The sequence below is a fragment of the Rhinoderma darwinii genome, chromosome 6 (assembly GCF_050947455.1).
Source record: "Rhinoderma darwinii isolate aRhiDar2 chromosome 6, aRhiDar2.hap1, whole genome shotgun sequence".
NCBI lineage: Eukaryota > Metazoa > Chordata > Amphibia > Anura > Rhinodermatidae > Rhinoderma > Rhinoderma darwinii.
Genome location: NC_134692.1, coordinates 105161345 through 105175694, shown reverse-complemented (window position 1 = coordinate 105175694; position 14350 = coordinate 105161345). Strand labels below are relative to the sequence as shown.

General features: G+C 44.3%; 1 protein-coding gene across 1 annotated transcript in view; it reads right to left on the bottom strand.

Annotated features, from left to right (window-relative positions):
• The window catches only part of METTL22 (methyltransferase 22, Kin17 lysine), a 228847-nt gene extending 215625 nt beyond the window's left edge, over positions 1 to 13222 (bottom strand). The window contains exon 1 of the mRNA XM_075831314.1: positions 13148 to 13222. Within this exon, the coding sequence (XP_075687429.1) occupies positions 13148 to 13219 (72 nt within the window). The 5' untranslated portion in view covers positions 13220 to 13222. The remainder of the gene's footprint in view (positions 1 to 13147) is intronic.
• Between the last annotated feature and the right edge of the window lie 1128 nt (positions 13223 to 14350).

Genomic DNA, 14350 nt, shown 5'->3' with positions numbered 1-14350 from the left:
ATCTGTAGTTTTTATTGGTACCATTTTGGGGTAAATGCGATTTTTTGTTCACCTTTTATTAAAAATGTTTTACAGTGTTCACGGTGCACTATAAATGACTTACTTTATTCTGCAGGTCGATACGATTGCGGTGATACCACATGTATATGTTTTTTATATGTTTTGCAGCATTTGCACAATAAAATCACTTTTTTTTAAATAATTAAAATTTTTGTGGCGCCATATTCTGAGATACATAACTTTCTATTTTCATTCATTGAGCTATAGGGCTTATTTTTTGCGGGGCAAGCTGTAGACTTTAAAGGAACTATTTTGGGGTACATATGACTTTTTGCTAACTTTTTCGATTTTTATTTTTTTTGGGAGCTAATGCGACAATTCTGGCGGTTTTAACCCCTTCCCAACATTTGACGAAAGTATAAGTCATGGAAAGCCCGTGGTCCCGCAAATTATCGTATACTTACGACAAATGAAGGGCACCAGCTCAGAAGATCGAAGAGTCGGTGCCATCATCCCCGGATTATCTTACAGCTGACATCCTGCTGTAATTGCGGGGACCAAAGTTGGCCATTAACCCCTTAAATGCAGCAGTCAAAAGTGATCGCTGCATTTAAAGAGGCTCTGTCACCAGATTTTGCAACCCCTATCTGCTATTGCAGCAGATAGGCGCTGCAATGCAGATTACAGTAACGTTTTTATTTTTAAAACACGAGCATTTTTGGCCAAGTTATGACCATTTTTGTATTTATGCAAATGAGGCTTTCTAAAGTACAACTGGGCGTGTTGAAAAGTAAAAGTACAACTGGGCGTGTATTATGTGCGTACATCGGGGTGTTTTTACTTCTTTTACTAGCTGGGCGTTCTGACGAGAAGCATCATCCACTTCTCTTCAGAACGCCCAGCTTCTGGCAGATTACGCTGTGACGTCACTTCCCCAGGTCCTGCATCATGTCGGCACCAGAGGCTACAGTTGATTCTGCAGCAGCATCAGCGTTTGCAGGTTAGGGTATGTTCACACGAGGGCGTCCGTTACGGCTGAAATTACGGGGATGTTTCAGCCTGAAAACATCCCCGTAATTTCAGCCGTACCGGCATGTGCAGGCGCTTGAACGCCGCGTCCATTACGGCCGTAATTAGCGCTGCTATTCATTGGAGTCAATGAATAACGGCTCCAATTACGGCCAAAGAAGTGACAGGTCACTTCTTTGACGCGGGCGTCTATTTACGCGCCGTCATTTGACAGCGGCGCGTAAATATACGCCTCGTGTGAACAGACAAACGTCTGCCCATTGCTTTCAATGGGCAGATGTTTGTCAGCGCTATTGAGGCGCTATTTTCAGACGTAATTCGGGGCAAAAACGCCCGAATTACGTCCGTAAATAGGCCGTGTGAACATACCCTAAGTAGCTACATCGACTTACCTGCAAACGCTGATGCTGCTGCAGAATCATCTGTAGCCTCTGGTGCCGATGTGTCCTCGCTCGTCTGACACGATGCAGGACCTGGGGAAGTGACGTCACAGCGTGATCTGCCAGAAGCTGGGCGTTCTGAAGAGAAGTGAACGCCCAGCTAGTAAAAGAAGTAAAAACGCCCGATGTACGCACATAATACACGCCCAGTTGTACTTTTACTTTTCAACACGCCCAGTTGTACTTTTGCAAGCCTCATTTGCATAAATACAAAAATGGTCATAACTTGGCCAAAAATGCTCGTTTTTTTAAAAATAAAAACGTTACTGTAATCTACATTGCAGCGCCTATCTGCTGCAATAGCAGATAGGGGTTGCAAAATCTGGTGACAGAGCCTCTTTAAGGTGTTTGCAGCTCATCGACACCCCAGCAATGAAATTGCTGGGGTGACGGTGGCTGCAATGGCAACAGGAGGCCTAATAGTGGCCTCCTTGTCTGCCTAGTACAGAAACCTCCCAGGCCCCGACCGAAGCTCCGATCCCTGCCATTAACTACTTAGATGCAGCGATCAAAAGCTAGCAACAGTGGCTGGCAACAGATCAGCAGCACTGCCCTGCAATCGCAGGGCTGCCGACTGCTGCTATGGCAACAGGAGGCCTAACAACGGCCTCCTGCTCTGCCATTACGGCAGTCGATTAGGCCCCGCAAGGAGGCGAAGCCTAATCGGCTTGCTGTCAGTGAATGATTGACAGATTTAATACATTGCACTACATGGGTAAAACAAATCTGACAGTTGGACCTTCAAGTCCCCTAGTGGGACTAAAGAAAAGTGGAAAAAAAAAATTTTGTAAAAAACTAACAGTTTCCAGTAATCACTATCGCCCTTTTCCCTTATCAAGTCCTTTATTATTGAAAAAAATAAATAAATCATACATATTTGGTAAATCGCCGCAACCAGAAAGGCCTGAACTATAAAAATATTGTTATTTATTCCACCCTGTGAACTTCACAAAAAAAAAAAAAAAAACAATGCCAGAATTTCAGTTTTTTTGGTCTACAAAAATTGAAATAAAAATTGATCATAAAAATCGTATGTATCCAAAAATGATACCTATAAAAACTATAGCTCATCTCGCAAAGAAACAAGCCCTCATATAACTCAGTCGACAAAAAAATGTAAAAGCTATGGTTCTCACAACATGGTGACAGAATTTTTTTTTTTTTTTTATAAAAGTAATTTTATTGTGCAAAAAAATTGTAAAACATAAAAAAGTGCTATAAATTTGGTATCGCCGGAATTGTAGTGACCCGCAAAGTAAAAGTAAGGCCCTATGACACGACCGTAAAAACTCCCGTAATTAGGGGCCGTAATTACGGGACCATAGACTTCTATTGGCCACGGGTACCTCCCCATATGCTTACGGAAAGATGCCCGGGCCGTTGAAAAAGATAGAACATGTCCTATTTCAGGCCGTAATTACGGCACGGGCAGCCCATAAAAGTCTATGGGGCTCCCGTAATTACGGGTGACTACGTGTGTGCACCCGTAATTACGGGAGCGTTGCTAGGCGACGTCAGTAAATAGTCACTGTCCAGGGTGCTGAAAGAGTTAAACGGTCGGCAGTAACTGTTTCAGCACCCTGGACAGTGACTACCGATAACAATATAGATAAAGCTGTTCCAAAAAAAAAAAAGACGTTCATACTTACCCAGAACTCCCTGCTTCTTCCTCCAGTCCGGCCTCCTGGGATGACGTTACAGCCCATGTGACCGCTGCAGCCAATCACAGGCCAATCACTAGCTGCAGCGGTCACATGGACTGCGCGTCATCCAGGGAGGTCGGGCTGGATGTCAAGAGAGGGACGCGTCACCAAGACAACGGCCGGGTAAGTATGAATTTCTTTTACTTTTATTACAGAAAGGGCTGTCCCTTCTCTCTATCCTTCACTGATAGAGAGAAGGGCTGCCGATTACAGCAGTGTAATTTTGCAGCCAAAAACGTGCCCGTAAATACGGGTCGAATACGTGTGACCAAGGACCCGTATTTACGCCAGTATTTACGGGTGGACAAAAATAAATAGGGTGCATGAGGCCTTAAAATGTAATTTCTAATGCATGGTAAACGCTGTTTTTTGGTCACCTTACCTCTCAAAAAAAAAAATAGGATAAAAAGTGATCAAAGTCACATGTACCCCAAAATGGTACCAATAACTATAGCTCGTCTTGCAAAAAAAAAAAAAACAGCCCTCATGCCACTACATCTATGAAAAAATTAAATTATTAACGCTCCAATAAGTGAGGAAATAAAAAATATGCAGTCGTGCAGACCCGAAGGGAACATTTCTTCTGTTTCAAGAGGAGATTTTTCAAGGTCCTAAAATTAGGGAACCAGGAAGGGGAGGGCCCAAACATATCTGCTGGAAGCGAGGGCGCCCACTTTACGCCAGTAAGATTCCCCAAACTGCAAAGGTGCGGAGTCTGGACCAAAAGGAGAATGAGTAAGGACGCAATTTATCAGTGCGACACTGGCCTGTGCAGAAAGGATTGCTTCACAGCATAAGGGCTTATTTACACGAACGTGTAATATGTCTGTGCAACGCACATGATTTTCATGCGCCTCGCAAGTACCTATGTTAGTCTATTGGGCCTTTCAGACAGTCCGTGATTTTCATGCAGCGTATGTCCGCTGCGTGAAACGCACCACATGTCCTATATTTGTGTGTTGCGTGCGTGCTTTTATGTTTACAAACATACTGAGTGTCATAATAATGGCGGCTGCGCGAAAATCACGTAGCCACGAATCATACGGGGGATGACACACAAAGCTGTTAAGTACCTTTTGCGCGGGCAAAAACGCACACGCTCGTGTAAATCCAGCCTACCAAACAATGGATTATTTTATTCTTTTCTTTAACCCATTATTGTACCACCTGACTATGCCCCTCAAGTACTCTGCCCAGCTTACATGTACCCCCACATTATAAACTGAAATACCATTAAATCTCCAAACAAAACCCCCGCTCCAAAAGTCAAATGGCACTCCCTCCCTTCTGAACCCTACAGCGTGCCCAAACAGCTGTTTACTTCCACATATGTGGCATCGCCATACCCGGGAGAACCCTTTTAACAATTTTTGTGACACAACATATTTGCCACTAAAAATGGCATATCTAGGGAAAAAAATAATTTTTACTTTGCACCATCCGCAGCGCAATCATTATTGGAAAATACCTATGAGGTGAAAATGCTCAATACACCCCTTAATAAATGTCTTGAGGAGTGCAGTTTCCAAAATGGGGTCACTTCTCAGGGGTTTCTTTTATTATTTCACATCAGAGCCTCTGCAATTGTGAACCAATACTTTGTAAATCGCCAAATTAGGCCTCAACTTCGCATGGTACTCTTTCACTCCTGAGCCTGGTCGAATGTCCAGGAAAAAGATTAGGGCCACACATAGGGTGTTTCTAAAACCAGGAAACACAGCATAATAATTAGAACGCTGTCTTGTTGTGGTGGCACAAGCTGGGCACCACATATCTAGGTATATCTATGGAAATAAAATCCCATCTTCACTCTGCAACATCGAGTGCACACTAATTTCTGCAAGGTTAACATGCCCACTACACCCCTAGGTGAATACATTGAGGGGTGTAGTTTCCAAAATGGGGTCACTTGTGGGGGGTTTCCACTGTTTTGTCCCTTCGGGGGCTTTGTAAATGAGACATGGCCTCCGCAAACCATCCCTGCTAAATTTGAGCTCCGAAAGCCAAATGACGCTCTTTCCATTCTAAGCTCTGCCATGTGCCCAAACAGCCGTTTATTACCACATGTGGGGTATTGTTTTACTCAGGAGAAATTTCTTTACAAATGTTGTGGTGCTTTTTCTCCTTTAGTCCCAGTGGAAATGAGAAAAAAATTAGCTAAACCTATATTTTCTTTGAAAAAAAATTTAGATTTTTCATTTTCACGGCCTACTTCCAATTATTTCTGCAATAAATGTGTAGGGTCAAAATGCTCAATATATCCCTAGATAATTTCCTCAAGGGGTGTAGTTTCCAAAATAGGGTCACGTTTGGGTGATTTCCACTGCTTTAGCACTGCAAGAGCCCTTCAAATCTGACATGGTGCCTAAAATATATTCTAAGGCCCAATAATCCACTAAGTATTCCTTTGCTTTTGAGGCCTGTCTACTAGCACACTGGGACCACATGTGGGATATTTCTAAAAACTGCATAATCTAGGCAATAAATATTGAGTTGCGTTTCTCTGGTAAAACTCTGTGATAAAAAACAAAAATGAATTTCTGCAAAAAAGAAATTTGTAAATTTCACCTCTACGTTGCTTTAATTCCTGTAAAACGTCTAAAGGGTTAATAAACTTTCTAAATGCTGTTTTGAATACTTTGAGAGGTGAAGTTTCGAAAATGGGGTGACTTATTAGGGGTTTCTAATATATAAGGCCCTAAAGGCCACGTCACAATTGAAAAAAATAGCCTTTTGAAATTTTCTTGAAAATGGGAGAAATTGCTGATAAAGTTCTAAGCCTCGTAACATCCTAGAAAAATAAAAGGATGTTAAAAAAAACGATCTAAAGTAGACATATGGGGGATGTTAATTAGCAATAAATTGTGTGTGGTATAACTGCCTGTCTTACAAGCAGAAACATTTAAATTTAGAAAAATGGTAATTTTTGCAATTTTTCGCTAAATTTTGGTGTTTTCACAATTAAATACTGAATGTATCAAGCAAATTTTGCCAGTAACAAAAAGTCCAATGTGTCACGAGAAAATAAATCTCAGAAATCGCTTGGATAGGTAAAAGCCTTCCGAAGTTATTACCACATAAAGTAACACGTCAGATTTGCAAAAAAAAAAAAAATCGGCTTCGTCCTAGAGGCCAAAATAGGCTCAGTCCTGAAGGGGTTAATCAGGGCGGGAAGCTTGTGCAGCTGTTAGGACTAAGGGAAATCAGATTAACGTTAGAAATCTACAATTCCCTTACGTCCTACCAGCAGCACAATAATGGGGAAATAGCAAGAAGTAAACCCATAGGGAGGGCCCTCTTGACTGGTGGAACTCAAAATTGTCCACTCATGAGCAGTCTCCTCGGAGAACCAAAAATGCAGCCTATAATGGTTTAGAAAAAAGTAAATTTTTGCAATTTTTCGCTAAATTTTGGTTTTTCACAATTAAATATTGAATGTATCGAGCAAATTTTGCCAGCATCCAACGTGTCACGAGAAAATAAATCTCAGAATCGCTTGGATAGGTAAAAGCATTCCGAAGTTATTACTACATAAAGTGAAACGTCAGATTTGCTAAATGAGGCGGTTAGGAAGGTCAAAAGTTGCCAATGCGGAAAGGGGTTAAAGGGATTTTCCAATACTTTTGTTTTTTTAACCACTGCAACGCTCCTCAATTCATCTATTAATGCCCCCTGAATATCGTTGTTAATTATTTTTTTTTAATTGATCATTATCAGGGGCATAGCTAAAGGCTCATGGTGCCCGATGCAAAACTTGGTGTCCCCCAAAACTTCTCAGGGCCGATGGCCCGCAGCTTTCAGCTGCATCGCTGGGTCTCCTAAGTGACCCAACAATGCGGCAATAGCAGCCAGGGGCGTCACTAAGGACTTAAAACATCAGGGGGAATAGCCCCAATACATATGTGCCCCCCACCCCAAAAAAAAATAATTGTGTGCGTGTATGAATATATGCATATAGAAATATATGAGACGGCATATCTATAGCACTACGACCCTAAAGCTATGGATAAGATTAGATACAGCGGCTCAGCAGACAGTAGTATCAGACATTATAGGATTAGATACAGTGGCTCAACAAACAGTATGAAGCCCCATGCACACGACAGCAAAAAACCTCCGTAATTGCGGTCCGCAAAAACGGAGCCATTCACTTTCATTGAACACCGACACCTTTCCGTAGCACTACAGAAGGGTGTCAGTGCCGTAGAAATGTTCCGGGAATTATGGAACATGTCCGTTCTTTCGCATTTTGCGGGCCGTGCTCCCATACTTTGTATGGGAGCACGGCCCGAAAATGCGGCTGTCAGTCAGCGGCCGGCCGTGCCCGCAATCGCGGGCCGTGATTGCGGGCACGGTCGTGTGCATGGGGCCTTACACATGATAGGTTTAGACACAGTGGCTCAGCAGACTGTATCATACATGATAGGCTTAGATATAGGGCCCAGCTCGCTGACATTACAGCTCCAGCGCTGGGCCCAGGAAATGTAAGAATAATTATTTTCCTTTTTGACGTGATACAAATTTTTTTTTGTGTGTTTGTTTTTTTACAAGTTCGGTTGTTGGACTACTTCAGATTCGAGGACTACTTCGATAACTGCGTTTTTTTTAATCTCAATAAAATGGATAACGAGGGTTGTGTGGAATTTTTATTTCAATAAAATATTTTATCTATGTCTTTGTATTGGTTTAAACTTTATAACTACCGCCCTAGTAATTGTCGCTGGCTGATGCAGAACGCCCATTACTAAGGGGGGGACTTAATGATAGACATGAAGAGGTTAACACTAATCCCCATTATTACCCTGGTACCCAGCGCCACCAGGGTATGATCTAGTACCCGACCATCTGTAGTGACAGAGGGGCACTGGGGCAGCCGCAGTCTCGTATTATTAGGTTGGGAAAGGCCAAAAACTGTGACCCTTCCCACACTGGTAATGCTAGGCTGCTGCTATGTTGTATCTGGCTGGTTATAAAAATGGGGGAACCCAACATCGTGCTGTCCAATTATTTATAAAAAAAAAATTATGTGAGGGTTCCCCCCCATTTTTCATAACCAGACAGATACAACACAACAGCAGCAGGCTATCATTACCAGGGTGGGAAGGGGCCACTGTTTTTGGCCTTTCCCTGCCAAATAATACCAGCCTGCGGTCACCCCAGTATCCGACCATCACTACAGATGGTCGGGAACTGGATTGTACCCAGCTCTTCCTGGCACCCCTGGTGGCGGTGGGTACCAGGGTAATAATGGGGGTTAGTGTCAATCTGTCAGCGGCCATTAGTAAGTTGGCAGCGATAAAGTTAAAAAAATAAATAAATAAATACAAAGACATAGACAAAATAGATTTATAATAAAACTCTCCCCACACAACCCTTATTAACCATTTTATTGAGAATAAAAAAAGCTGTCATTGAAGTAGTCCTCGAATCCGACGTAGTCCAACACCCAAACCTGTAAAAAAAACACAAAAAAACAAACAAAACAAAACACATTAGTAAGGGCCTGTTCACAACACCGCTGCCCTTCAGTTGATGGGTTCCGTCGGGTTAACCCCTCAACAAAAAGGCAAACTGAAACCTAAGCTTCAGTTTCCCTCACCATTGATCTCACCAGAAACGTTGCAAAAGATTTCCGTTTGTCACCGTTGTGGCAGGGTTCCGTTGTTTTGCATTGTCGACTGCGCTATTGATTTCCCCAAAAAAACAGAACCCGTTCACAACGGTGACAAACGGAAACCATTAGCAAAGTTTCCATCACCATTGAGATCAATGGTGATGCAAACGGAAGCTAAGGTTTCCATTTGCCTTTACGTGGAGGGGTTAACCAGACGGAACCTCTCAACGGAAGGGCAGTGGTGATGTGAACAGGGCCTTAGATACAGGGCCCATGTGCATGTGTGATACTGTTTGTTGGATCCTGTATCTAAGCCTAATGTAGGCTTAGATACAGGGTGCAGCAGACAGTATTCTTATTTAGTATAAGCTGGGGCCCTGTATCTAAGCCTAACACACGGTAGGCTTTAAAGGCTGTCCAGTCCCTAAACATTGATGGCCTATCTTCAGTATAGCCCATCAATAGCTGATGGGTTGGGGTCAGACCAATCAGCTGTTTTGAAGGGGTTGAAGCCGCTCGTACGAGTGCTGCCTCTGCTTCATTTCCCTCACTTGCTCACACTGTGAATCGCTGACACGGCCGGGTCGGCGATTCAGTGTGAGAAAGTGACCGGTATGAAGGGGAAGTAGCACTCGTACGAGCGGCTGCAACCCCTTCAAAACAGCCGATTAGCGGGGGTCCCGGGTGTCTGACCCCAACCCATCAGCAAGACATTAAACTTACCTCCTCTTCGGCCGCAGGTCCTTACTCCATCAAGTGTCGGGATGCTGTGCGCAGCGCATAGCATCGTGACGTTATGCGCTGCGCACAGCGCCGTGACGTCAGAACCTCCAATGTGCTCCAGGAAGAGGAGGGGTAAGTACGGTCAGTTACTATATTAACAGTGGCCCGTGTAGTTTATTACATATGCCCCAGTTACTTTAGTAACTTTTCATTGATGTGGTGTGGGGGGGGGGGGTGCAGGCCCCCCTGGCTTCTGGGCCCGGTCGTAATTGCGACCGCTGCGACCCCTATAGCTACGCCACTGATCATTATTCTCTTTTGTTTACATTGAGAGGTTTGTTTACTTCAGTGTGTTCGTTGTCTTGCTCTTCCAGTCATACAGTTCCTGGCATGCACCGCTTGTGTCTCAGCATGCAGCATGCAGCGACTCATCACGCCTACTATACCCAGCTATAAACAATTTCCAACATCCGTTGCCATTTTACTGCTCTCATTAGATCAGTGAGAGCGAACGATGAATGTGCAATGTACAGTGATGTACCAAACAACACTCTTACATAATGGTAAAAAAATAAAAATAATAATAATTTGAGCCCAGAAGTCCCAGAGCAGAGCGCTAATATAGGCTTTGCGCCGTGACTCTGTGGAATCCCCTAACATCACTGTCGATATATGGACAGTGTGGTCAGGGGCTTCCCCAGAGCCCTGGGCAGAGCAGTAGTATATGTTCTACTCCAGGACTCTGTGGAATCCCGTAATGTCACGGTCCATATATGGACAGCGTTGTCAGGGGATTCCCTAGAGCCGGCGTCCCAGGCAGAGCGCTAGGATCTGCTCCGGGACTCTGTGGAATCCCCTAATCCCAGCGTCAAAGTCCTTCTCAGAGCGCAACCAGAAACTAGCTACTGGCTCCTGACATTTCTTCTGATAGTTTCCGGTCCGCTGCTAGGGGGGAGAAAATGACACGCAGGCGCTGTGATAGTGCAGGAGTGGGCATGCGTGGCAAACACTGCTAGTGTAATAACCACGCACGCCCAGAGACTAGAAGTGCTTACCACGCATGCCCACTGCTGCGCTATCACAGCCCCTGCGTGTCATTCTCTCTCCCCTAGCACCACACTGGAAACTATCAGAAGAAAGGGAGCATCTGGTCCACCACTTCCCTCAGTGTACAGTGACGTCAGGAATGACATACCCGTACATTGAGCCAGCCGGAAAACGGAACTCAGATCATACATGGGCTAGCGCTGGAAGTAAGGATTTTGATACTGGAGACGCATCACGTGACCGGCGCTGGAATCGGGTGTTAGAAGATGAAATCAAGACGTAAGTATATTACAAATTACATTATTTTTAGATGTGCAGTGAAATATAAATTAGTTAATTGGTTCAAGAAAACCTCTTTAATTGTATTGGTTTTTTTTTTTACACATTCGCCGTGCAGGTTAAATAACATTATATTGTAATAGCGCTGACTTTTACGGACATGGCGATACCAGTTATGTTAATTTTTAACAGTAAAAGTTGTTTTTTTTCACTTTTAATATTCTTTTGTTTAGCACATTAAAAAAAAAAACTTTTATTGTTATAATTCCCCTGCTTGCACTATATACTGAAATACTAGTGTATTGCAGTAGGTTATGATCTTAACAGGCTTCTATTAAGCCCTGCCTCAGGGCTTAAAGAGGCTCTGTCACCAGATTTTGCAGCCCCTATCTGCTATTGCAGCAGATAGGCACTGCAATGTAGATTACAGTAACGTTTTTATTTTTAAAAAACGAGCATTTTTGGCCAAGTTATGACCATTTTTGTAGTTATGCAAATGAGGCTTGCAAAAGTCCAAGTGGGTGTGTTTAAAAGTAAAAGTCCAAGTGGGCGTGTATTACGTGTGTACATCGGGGCGTTTTTAATACTTTTACTAGCTGGGCGCTCTGATGAGAAGTAACATCCTCTTCTCTTCAGAACGCCCAGCTTCTGACAGTGCAGATCTGTGACGTCACTCACAGGTCCTGCATCGTGACGGCCACATCGGCACCAGAGGCTACAGTTGATTCTGCAGCAGCATCAGCGTTTGCAGGTAAGATCGACTTACCTGCAAACGCTGATGCTGCTGCAGAATCAACTGTAGCCTCTGGTGCCGATGTGGCCGTCACGATGCAGGACCTGTGAGTGACGTCACAGATCTGCACTGTCAGATGCTGGGCGTTCTGAAGAGAAGAGGATGTTACTTCTCATCAGAGCGCCCAGCTAGTAAAAGTATTAAAAACGCCCCGATGTACGCACATAATACACGCCCACTTGGACTTTTACTTTAAACACACCCACTTGGACTTTTGCAAGCCTCATTTGCATAACTACAAAAATGGTCATAACTTGGCCAAAAATGCTCGTTTTTTTAAAAATAAAAACGTTACTGTAATCTACATTGCAGCGCCTATCTGCTGCAATAGCAGATAGGGGTTGCAAAATCTGGTGACAGAGCCTCTTTAATAAGAGCACAAAGACAGCAGATCTTCATTAGGGGTGCAGGGGTGCTGATGGGATATCGGAGGGGGCAGCGGCATCTAAGGGGGTTAACACGCGGAATCAAATTGATCTTGGATTCCTTCCATGGCAATGAGGTCTCGGCTTGAGCACACAGCCGACATCTCCTCAGTACGGAACGCGCTCAGCCGGGACATCAGTTGACAGTACCAGTGGTGTTGCTAGTACCGGGCATCCGGGGCAAAAGCCCCAGATACCTGGCAACTGCAACATTCAATTGTATCTGCATCCTGTGGACGCAGAAACAATTGAATACTATTGTGGAGCAGGGAGCTATCAGCTACACCACACACTAGGCTAAATTTCACATCAGGCCTGCAGGCTATAAAGACCCTGGGACAGGATCCCTGCACCGTACCGGCCTACACAAGGGCCCCGTCTCGGCATTGCATAGGCTGCAGGTTTAACGTGGTTGAGGAAGCCTGTAGAGCAGATCCATTTGCCGTGGGATCGGGGCTAGGTAAGTACAAGTCTTTATTTGTCTGGGGGGCACCGTGGCATTATCTAAAAGGGGCATGGCCTACAGGGGGCACTGCGTGGCAACTATCTACATAGGGCACTATGTGTGGCACTATCTACAGGGGGAACGGTGTGTCACTTTCTACAGGGGGCAGATAGGCAGACAAGCCTATGACAAATCCAACCTGTATGGATATAGCCTTACCGTTGGTGCTCTGCTCGGACCTTCACCTGACAGGAGACCAAGGTAAATGGACTATCGTGTCCTGCTCTGGGTAATGGAAGTCATAGGAAAAATTCCACCCAGCCAGATGACGTTGCTAACAAATAGTGACATTCCAACTGATTCAGACTAATGGAAACTTGTTCCATCAGTCCCAAGCATTAGAAATAAGTGGTATTTATAATACACTGTATGTATGACATAAAGGGTATTTAATAGAATTGATTCCCATGAATGTACAGGCTAGCACGAAACTATAGGGGAAAGCAGTTCTTGGATACATCTGTCACGCTTTATATCACGGAACAGAACACCAATCTCCTGGCTGCTGTCAGCGCGCAGACACCGGGCTCCATAGCTCCACACAAGACAGCAGCAGCGCCGTCAAGCAGGAAGGGGTTAACCCACTCACCCGAAGTATCGGCACCCGGGAAGAGACCCCCGGCACACGCTGACCAGATACGGCGCGCTGCGATGACGTCATGGTGACGCGCTGAAGCCAGTAGAACCGTACATGGAAGAAGAGGTTATTTATAGGGAAGGCGCTGCTGCTGCTCCTGTGTAATCTGTGAGCGACGCAGAATTCTGGACGTATTATTATTTATAAACAAATGATAATCATGAAATTATTATAAAGTTCTCACGTGTGGCAATTTATTACTTTATGACCCAAATTTTAGAGGGGAATTCCAATTAAGTGGATGATATATGGTAAGAATATATACTATGTACGCCACTTGCATGGTCAGAGCACTATCTGGTAGAAGGAACATCTCTAGTAATTGTCACACCCTCTCACATTATACCCTCCAAGTCTACTGAATTTAGTTGTAGTGAATTTGTTTGGTCTGTACTGAGATATATATATATATGTATGTTGTGGCTATTTTAAAGGGGTTTTCCAGTCCCTAGAAATGGATGGACTATGCTCAGAATAGGCCATCAATAGCTGATCGATTAGGGTCCGACCCCCACCAATCAGCTATTTTGGAGGGGCTGCTTCCCCTTCATTCCGGTCACTGCTCATACTATGAATTGCTGACACAGCAGTAGCGGCAGTTCACAGTATTACAACCTTCCATTCACTTCAATGAGAGAAGGTTATAAAACTGTATGTCGCCGCTACTGCTGTGTCGGCGATTCACAATACGAGCAGTGACCGGAATGAAGGAGAAGCAGCCCCTTCTCAACAGCTGATCGGCGGGGGTCTTGGCAGTCGGACCCCGAGCGATAAGATATTGATGGCCTATCCAGAAGAAAGGTCATCAATTTTTAGGGACTGGAAAACCCCTTTAATGCTGTATGTCAGGTGCTAAGAAGCACGACACAAGAAGTAAGCACGGGCTGGGCTATGGCAAACATGTATGTGGTAGAAAACCTTTGCTCCAGGGGGCAACCAATTCCCTGTTTTCAAATCATGGAGGGTACATTACGTGTATTTTGGTACCTTTTCACGAAGTGAGCCGCCTAGCCTATGGGGCCCTGGTCGTAAGGGTCACCTTAATGGGAACCTGTCACTGATGTGTAGACAACTTTCCATTGTAATTAATAAATCTATGAAGTACTTGTGCCTTTATGCCAATGTGACCCTGGATCAAGTGTGTAATTGACATCC